Here is a 10,052-nt window from a genome sequence, read left to right on the forward strand (position 1 = left end):
GAGTCCCCGGGTCTTGCCATACTGCTGGCCAACCAGATCTCCACTCAGGTTCATAGGAGTCTATTGAGTGTGGTTGGACTTAGCTCACAACTTCATTGCTGTTTTTCTCCCACTTCACCTTATCGGTGACTAACATGGTCACCAGCCAGACCAGACGCCTGCTTGTGTATTCCCCTTGAGTCTTAATCTTGGAAGGAGATTTGCTCTGAGGGGATCCAACCACTTGCTTTGATGGCTCCTGGGTGTATCATTCATTGCCTCTTGATGCTACCTCTTGAAATGGTTGAAATCAACCATTTCTTTTTGATACAGTGACTCTGTGTATTCCTTCCATCTTCTTTTGATGTTTTCTACATCATTCAATATTTTGCCTATAGAATCCTTCAATACCGCAATTGAGATTTGAATTTTTTTCTTCAGTTCCCTCAGCTTAAGAAATGCTAAACATGTTCTTCCCTTTTAGTTTTCTAACTCCAGGTCTTTGCACATTTCATTATAATATTTGACAATGTCTTCTAGAGCTGACTTTTGAAATTCTCTGTTCAGCTCTTTTACCTCCTCATTTCTTCCATTTTATTTAGCATCTCTATACAGGAGAGCAAGTTTCAGAGTTTCTTCTGATATCCATTTTGGATTTTTCCTTCTTTCTTGTTTTCTTAATGATGTTTTGCTTTTTTCCTGTATGATGCTTTTGATGTCATCCCACAATTCTTCGGGCCTTTGGTCTTTAGTGTCTAATGCATCAAATCTGTTATTTAGATGATGTCTAAATTCAGGTGGGATATGTTCAAGTCATATTGGTTCTCATGGTCTTGTTTTAATTTTCTTCAGCTTTAGCCTCTTAGCTATGTTATTGCATATATTACCATCCTTCATAGTGGGTTTTGAGTAGAAGTGAATTTAATTATTTATTGATAATGCTAATAAAAGATTTGATAAGAAAGGATATTAGATAAACTACAGCTATAATCACAAATTGACTGTGTACAGTGAACAAAATCATATCACTGAGTGTAGCCAGCTCTAACTTAGTTTAATAAATTTTTCTCAGGCACTATAAGAGAACAAAGAGTAACTACAACAACAACAAAAAAAAACAGTTTTCTTTTGTAACAAAAAAAGTGACACTTCAGACAAAATGAAGCATAGAAAATGAAAGTGTTAAGTTAGCTGGAAATACACTCTGTACTTACCAATTGTTTGTTGTGCTGTGGCAGAGGACAAGGCTGGGCACCAGCTGGCACCTTGTATACTGGGGTTACCGACATGCTGGCAGGGTGTGCACATATGAAGCGAACCTGAACAACCTCAACAGCTGGACTAGGGTTCAGGACACCTGGGTGATTTCCAATTCGGAATGTCAGAACCTTTGAGGAAATACCAGAGGAAGAGATAATTGTGGCAGTCATGCCAACCAAAGAACGTCAGAATTATTTTAATTCTAGTATAGAGAATCCCTTGGACAGTTCCCAACTCTGATCTAGTTGATTCCAACAGAGTAGAACTGTTCCATAGAGTTTCTGAGAAGGCAAATCTTTATGGGAGCAGACAGCCTCATAGTTCTCCTGTGGAGCAACTGGCAGGCTTAAACTGCTGACTTTGTAGTTAGCAGCCCCATGCTTAACTCACTGCAATACTAGGGCTTATTCTTTGGACACTATAACTAGAAAAATTCCTTTAAGACAGTACAGTTCTTAGTTATCTATGCTAAGAGGAATTAAGGATGCCATGAGTATTTTAAAACCAATGGAACATTAAAAAAAAAAATCTAATTTTGATCAATTATTTCAATCTTCTCCACCAAATCTTTTGTTACCATTAGTTAAAAAATGAAAAACAAAAACAACAAACAATTTGTGTTTCAACTCATCTCTGTAGAAGAACTGATGCATTTGAGTTATGGTGTTGGAGGAGAATATTAAAAGTACCATGGACTGCCAGAAGAACAAACCAATCTGTGTTAGAAGAAGTATAACCAGAATGCTTCTATGAAGCCAGGATGACCAGACATAGTTTCTCCTACATAGTATTAGGAGGGACCAGTCCCTGGAGCAGGCCATCATGCTTGGTAAAATGGAGGGTCAGAGAAAAAAAGGAAGATCCCTAATGACATGGATTGTCACAGTGGCAGCAGCAATGAGCTCAAGCATAGAAACTATTGTGAGATTGGTGAAGGCTATGGCAGTGTTTCATTCTTTTGTGCATAAGGTCGCTATGAGTCAGTGCCAACTTGATGGCACCTAAAAACAACTGGAGGAATACTAATGAATAACAGAATGTGGAAACACAAGTTAAAGGGCTTCAAAAGGGGCCTTAAGTTACTAGTTAACCATATATATAGCCAAGTTCACTACAGATATCAGAAGCATGAATATTGCTCAACTGGTAATAGCATATGTTGTTATTAAGTGTCATCGAGTCTGTTCCAACTCATAGCAACCCTGTATATTTTTAATCACTATAATCCATTCCTTTGTTAGAGTGGAGAATATTTGGTTTCCTACCTTCCAAACTGTGAAACAGGATAATTAGCAATTTTAAAGAACTAATGAGATTTGTGCTGATAAAGAGTAATGATGAATTTGTTGCCCTTATCAGTTGACTATATTTTGTTTCTGAGGAGCAGCTGGTGGGTTTAAGGTGCTGACCTCATGGTTCGCAGTCCAGTGCTGGTCCTACAGTACCACAGCAGGAGTCGTGGTAATGCCATAGTACTTAATAAGTCAAACTCTTATATACAGTCAGCTTAATCATGCTGCATTTCAGTCACATTGCATTCTTAACACCAGTCAAGCTGCAAACCTTTGCTCATGGCTTTTAAAGAAGCAGAGCACAACTGTGGATGGGAACTACACAAATCCATCACTACTACTAGACATATACTACTAAAAATAAACAAAATGAATTCAACTGATAAGGGCAACAAACTTCATATTACTCTTATCAGCACAAATCTCACTTGTTCTTGTTAAGTACTATGGAGTCAGTTCAGACTCATAGTGACCCTGCACAGAGTTTCCGATTTGGCAACTCTTTACAGGAGCAGAAAGCCTTGTCTTTCTCCTGCGGAACAGCTGGTAGTTTCAATCGTAATCACTAGTTCCTTAAAATTGCTAATATTCCTGTTTCATAGTTTTGGAGGTGAGAAACCAAATATTCTCTAGTCTAACAAAGGAGTGAATTATAGTGATTGGAAAATCTATGAAATAACCTCATTACTACAAAAAATATCTTGAACTATTCAGTAAGTGAACTGTTAGAATTCTCAAATGAACAAAGCAAAATCTTTCAGTACATTTTAACGGATGGTTTTTGTTGCTATGTGACATTGAAATAAGCTAAAACCCACTGCCATCAAGTCTATTCCAACTCACAGTGACCATGTAAAGAGTTTCTAAGGTTGTAAATCTTTATGGGAGCAGGGGAGTGGCTGGTGGGTTTAAACTGCTAACTTTGTGTTTAGCAGTCCATACTTACCAAACAGCAGCAACTGGGCTCCATGCTGATGAAATAGTAAGGTTTAAACAATATTACTTAATCAGTAATTAGGAGTCCTGGTGTGGTGCTGTGGGTTAATGCGTCAGACTGCAAAGCCGTTTGAACTGCGAAGTCGGTGGTTCAAGCTCACCAGCTGCTCCCTGGAAACCCTATACAGGGTCGCAATGGGTTGGAATCGACTCAACGGCACTTAACAACACCAATCAGTAAATAATTCCTGTAGGATAAGCACTGGACTATTATATAAGGTCGCTATGAATTGGAATCAACTTAATGGCACTTAATAACATTTAATCTATAAAATAAATCCACTGGAATCTGAAAAGGAATGGCTTTTACAAGGGATTTAAGGTGGTGGTGGTAGTTACATGCCGTGGAGTCGATTCCGACTCATAGTGACCCTGTATACGGTTTCAGAGGCTGTAAATCTTTACGGGAGCATAAAGCCTAACCTTTCTCCCATGGAACCGCTGGTAGTTTTGAACTGCTGACCTTGAGATTGGCAGCCCAATTTGTAACCACTACGCTACCAGGGCTCCTTGATTTAAGGTATCATTGTTAAAAGATATGTTTAAAAAAAGATGTTTTTTTCCTACTTGTTCCCCTATAGCTAGGCACAAGACCCGGTAGATGTACTGATTCTGTTTCCTCTTGGCTGGCAGTCGGGCTTGTGTTATTTTAATCTTCTCTGTCTTCTCCATGCTCAACTCCATAAAGAACCGAGAGGGATCCAAGATCCATGGACGAGGGCCTCCTTCAAATATCATTTCTTTCACAGACTTCCATGTCACCAGTGCCACTTCCACAGGATTTAGAGCCTGATGACATATAAAGAAATTAATCTTTATACAGTGAGAGTTTTTAAAAACAATTTTTTAAATTAGAAAACTATCTGAATATTCCGAAAATGACATTAGACTTAATTCCCCATTGATAGGGTATGTATACTCTGCCTCTTACTTGGAATGCCTTTCTACCTCTGTACTAATTTAAACCTTACCTATAATACTAGCCTAACTCATGTGTCACCTTATCCATTAATTTTTATCCAATCACTCAACTACTTTCCATTCTCGAAGCTGTTATAATACTTAAACTCTATCACTCATTTGTGTGCTTGTTCATCTCCTAACGCTATTTAAATGTTCCCAATGCTTCAAATGTAAAGCCAAATGATTTTTGTTATGCTCTCTAGTTATGTAAATTCCTTGATACATAATTTTAATTCCTTGATGCTTATATTTCAATTTCTGTTTATCAGTGGAATTCAGTACAATGTTGCATAAATAACTGCAAAATCATTTTAAACAGATATTTTACTAAAGTATCAAAAATTCTTGTCTTGAAAACAAAAAAGAATTCATATATATATGCCATTGTATTTCTCAAAGAACTTTTATCTAAACAGCAGAAAAGACAGGTATTATTCACATACAGAGGAAATACATCTTACTTATAGATGGGTTAACTGTTTTTAGGGGAGTGAAACGTTTCCAAAATGTAGGTTATTTTTATATGACATATAGATCATACAACAGTGACTAAAATAATGACTGCTGTTTTGACAATCCATAAGCAGTGAGGGTGAAAGACAATTGACTTTCCCCCCTAGTACAGAAAATCTGAAAATTCCAAAAGTGGCATTCTAGTGTTCTAAATCTTGATCAAATGGTGATGACAGAGATATCTAAAAATATAAGTAGTAGCACTAAAGTTTGATGAGAGAGCTGTAGCTCTAAAAGCGAGAGTGGTAAATAAAGAGAAAACCTAGCAGATGGCTAGGACTCCTCTGCATGGACATACTGGAGTCCATGAAAAGAAACGTCACTTCCTTAATATGAATTAGCTCACCTTTAGGGGTTCATAAGCAGCAAATGTAGCACTGCTCCCCAAATACTCTTCATTATCAGTCACACCCACTGTCACCAGGGTATGGCCTAGAGATTTGGCTGCTATATGTGTACTGGAACAGTGCCTTGGTCCAGGCTTCTGAATACCTGCAAATCAAAAAACATTGTTTCTGCAAGGTAAAAAGCAGTCAGTGCTTACAGAATTAGGCTACAGCAATAAAAATCTTATACATTAAAGCACCATCATGATCTCACATATTAGAGCTCTAGATCTCACCACATAGCCCCAATTTTTTAAAATAACGAATTGATTTAAGATTCTGTTACTCTAAATGTCCATCAACAGATGAATGGATAAAAAACTGTGGTACATACATATAATGGAATATTACGTTTATTCTATAAAGCGAAATTAAGTTCTCATGAAAGCCACAAAACGGATGAACCTTGAAGGCATACTGAGTGAGTTAAGTCAGTCACAAAAAAGACAGTATCGTATAATCCCATTTATATAAAATATCTATAATAAGCAAATGTATAGAGATCAAAGTTCATTAGTGGCTACCCGGGATGAGAGAAGGAAAAAGAGGAGCCACTGTATAGGGGGTACAGAGTTTCTGTTAAGGGTGATAGAAAATATGGAAACATAGTGAAGATGGTTGAACAACATGATAAACATAATATCACTGACTTATACATGTAAAAAAATCATGAAATGGCAAATGCTTTGTTAGATATTTTAGTTACAATAAAAATAAAATAAAGAGGGACTTCCAGAAAGAAAGTGGACTAGGCAGGTAGACATGCTATATAGACCCTCCACAACAAAGATATGGAAAACCAATGAAACAGACACAGAGGATAATTCTGAACCCTGAACTTCGGATGAAAGGTTAGTGTAGTGGAGGTCTCCTACCTGGAGGAGAAGCTGAGCAGAGGCAGTGAAAGAAGGAAACTGACTGGTAAAGAGACAGCCAGCCAAAAGCTTTAAGGCCATCTTGAACTTATGTGCGCATCTTTCGAGAGCCAGACAGATGGTGGCCTAATGGCACAGATTCACATGGGCAACCGAAAAGGTGAGAGTTCCTTCTTGCTCCCCACACTCCACTGGATAACTGAGGTGAGGCTGCCCTCCACCCTCATCTACCTCTTGTGCAGACCCTGCCCTACAGGAGTTCTGAACTGCGTAGTTTGAGCCAGTGTGAGGTGGGTGCCCGCTGTGTTGCCACGCATGGTGCCTGGGTTCCGACAGACTCTGTTGTAGATCTACAGAACCCATTGAGCCTCCAGGCCAGAATTACACTTGCAGAAACCTTCATAATCAGTCACCCTGCTATCCGGTTCTGACAGACACTGAAACTAGCAACCTGATTAGGTACCCTGAATATAAACAACACCTCAGCCTATAGGAACTCTACCTAGGGCTGAGAAGTCATCCATCACATCCCACCTCCACCCACTTAAAGAATTCCTTGTCTAGCAGAAGTCCCCCACAGTTTTCTCCAATCTGGGTCCAAAAACTGCACAGATTTTTTTATTTTTCCTTTCATTGTTTCATTGTTTTTCTTTTTTACTTCCTTTAACTTTTATCCTTTCTATCTCTGCTTTTGGAAATGTGGTGCCTCTATACGATAAGCACTGGGCTGTGAACCACTTTCTGTGGTTTGGGCCTGCTAGCCACTCCATGAAAGAAAGAGGATTTCTGCTCCCTTGAAGATTTAAAAGCCACAGAACCCCTATATAGGGTAGCAATGAGTTGGAAATGAGTTGATGGAACTTAACAGCAACATCTCCACTTTTGATTTTTCTTTTCTTCTGTTTCTCATCTCCATCCTCTTTTCCTTCTTTCCTCTTTATTTCTCTTTACAACTCTCTAGTTTTTATCTTTTCATTTTCCTCTGTTTTTTCCCTTCCTTTTATTTGTTTATTTTTCTCTTGTATAGTTCTATTTTCTTGTCCCTCATCTCTCTTATTAATATAATATGCAGGTTAAATTTAGTTAAAAGATAATTCAAAAACAGCTGCATTAGCACATTGACAGGGAGCTGCCAAAGGTTTAAGCCGGATTTAAACGAGGATGTGGAACAAGAGATATCACTGTTGACATCAGATGGATCTTGGCTGAAAGCAGAGAATACCATAAAGATGTTTATCTGTGGTTTATTGACTACACAAGGCTTTCAATTTGAATCATGACAAGCTATGGATAGCACTGTGAAGAATGATATCAAACACTTGATTGTGCTCATGAGGAACTTGTACATAAACTAAGAGGCAGTTGTTTGAATAGAACAAGGGAACACTGAATGGTTTAAAATTAGGAAAGATGTGCACCAGGTTGTACTATTCACTATACTTAATCAATCTGTATGTTGAGCAAAAATCTGAGAAGCTGGATCATATTAAGAAGACTGTGCCATCAGGATTAGAAGAAAACTCATTAACAACCTGCCATATGCAAATGATACAACCTTGCTTTCTGAAAGTGAAGTGGACTTAAAATACTTACTGGTGAAGATCAAAGACCACAGACTTCAGTATGGATTGCACCTCAATGTAAAAAAAACAAAAGTCCTTACCACTGAACCAAAAAATAGCATCAAGATAAATGGAGAAAAGATTGAAGTCATCAAAGACTTTGTTTTGCTTGAATCAACCATCAACACTCATGGAAGTAACAGTCAAGAAATTAAACAACGTATTGCATTAGGCAAATCTGCTGTACAAGACCTCTTCAAAGTATTGACTGTTCACTTCCTAACTCTTGCATTCATTCCTGTATCTTCTGCTACCTTCAACTTTCCTCTGCTAACCTCCCTTTTGTTGTATATTGCCTTCTCCATTACCCATGTTAACATGTTTCTACTCTCTAGCCTGTTAATAATTCTTCTTTCCTTCACCACTATAACCATCATAGAATATTTCTTTTATCAAGAAAAAATGTCCTTAACTTTTTACAACAGTGATCTCATAGAATATTTGTCTATTTGTGATTGTCTAATTTCATTCAGCATGATGTCCTCCAAATTCATCCATATTGTGAGGTGTTTTGTTGATTCAACCTTCTTCTTCAACTTTGCATAATATCCCATTGTGGGTATGCACCAAAATTTGTTTAACCATTCTTCTGTTGATGGGCACTTAAGCTGTCTACATCTTTTTGCTGTGTCTCTTGCAAACAACCTATGGAAGGAATCTGTTTTCTAATACATTCTGCTACTCTCTTTACTGGTACATTTAATTCACTTACTTTCAGTATAGGTATGTATGTATTGAAGGAAAGAAGGAAAATATAAAAATGGATGCCAGAAACTTGCTCTCCAGTATAGAGATGCCAAAGCAAATGGAAGAAATGAGGAGGTACAAGAGATGAACAGAAAATTTCAAAGGTCAGCTTGAGAAGACAAAGTCAAATTTATGACGAAACGTGCAAAGACTTGGAGTTAGACAACCAAAAGGGAAGAACATGCTTAGCATTTCTCAAGTTGAGGGAACTGAAGAAAAAATTCAATCCTTGACTTGTATTATTGAAGGATTCTCTGGGAAAAATATTGAATGATGTAGAAAGCATCAAAAGAAGATGTAAGGAATACATACCAGTACCAAAAGGAAATGGTCAATGTTCAACCATTTCAAGAGGTAGCATATGATCAAGAGCCAATGATCCTGAAGGAAGAAGTCCAAGTTGCATTAAAGGAATTGGCAAAGAACAAGGCACCAGGAATTGATGGAATACAAATTGAAATCTTTCAACAAAGTGAGGTGGCACTGGAGGCACTCACACATCTATGTCAAGAAATCTGGAATACAATTATCTGGCCAACTGATTGTAAGAGATCCATATCTGTGCCCATTCCAAAGGGAGGTGACCCAATGGAATGTGGAAATCATCAGACAATATCATTAATATCCCATGTGAGTAACGTTTTATTAAAGGTACTACAGAAAAAGCTGCAAGCATACATTGACAGAGAACTTCCAAAGGTTCAAGGTGGATTCAGAAGAGGACATGGAATGAGGGATATCATTGCTGATGTCTGATGGATCTTGGCTGAAAGCAGAGAATACCAAAAAGATGTTTACCTGTGCTTTATTGACTATACAAAGGCTTTCGATTGTGTGGATCATGGCAAGCTATGGACACCATTGTGAAGTATGAGTATTCTGTAACACTTAATTGTGCTCATGAGGAACCTGTACCTAGACCAAGAGGCAGCTATTCGAATGGAACACCAAATGGTTTAAAATTAGGAAAGATGTGTGACAGGGTTGTATTCTTTCACCATACTTATTCAACCTGTATGCTGAGCAAATAATTTGAGAAGCTGGGTTACATGAAGAAAAATGTGGCATCAGGATTGGAGGAAGACTCATTAACAACCTGTGATATGCAGATGATACAACCTTGCTTGCTGAAAGTGAAGAGGACTTAAAATACTTACTGATGAAGATCAAAGACCATAGCTTTTGGTATAGATTGCATCTCAATATAAAGAAAACAAAAAACCTCACCACTGGACCAATTAACAATATTCTTTTTTTTTCCACATTAAGGAAATTTATTTAAACTTCTAATTTTTTTTTTCTTAAATGTTTTATTGTGGATTATGTGATAGTTTACATGGGAGAACGTTAGTTTTACATTCATTCTATCGTATATCGTCTCATTGCCATGGTTACAATCCCCTCCATGCAATCCTTCCC

At 37.6% G+C, this 10,052-nt stretch overlaps 1 protein-coding gene across 2 annotated transcripts in view; it reads right to left on the minus strand.

The window, feature by feature from the left end:
* NUP210L (nucleoporin 210kDa-like) overlaps window positions 1-10,052 on the minus strand; it is a 193,382-nt gene that overhangs the window by 85,787 nt on the left and 97,543 nt on the right. For both annotated transcript variants that reach the window (XM_006861487.1, XM_006861486.1), the window contains exons 14-16: window positions 5,350-5,495; window positions 4,095-4,316; window positions 1,194-1,367 (exon numbers count right to left, since the gene is read on the minus strand). In XM_006861487.1, the coding sequence (XP_006861549.1) occupies window positions 1,194-1,367; window positions 4,095-4,316; window positions 5,350-5,495 (542 nt within the window). The remainder of the gene's footprint in view (window positions 1-1,193; window positions 1,368-4,094; window positions 4,317-5,349; window positions 5,496-10,052) is intronic.

This window comes from Chrysochloris asiatica, unplaced genomic scaffold, assembly GCF_000296735.1.
Source record: "Chrysochloris asiatica unplaced genomic scaffold, ChrAsi1.0 scaffold00042, whole genome shotgun sequence".
Lineage (NCBI taxonomy): Eukaryota > Metazoa > Chordata > Mammalia > Afrosoricida > Chrysochloridae > Chrysochloris > Chrysochloris asiatica.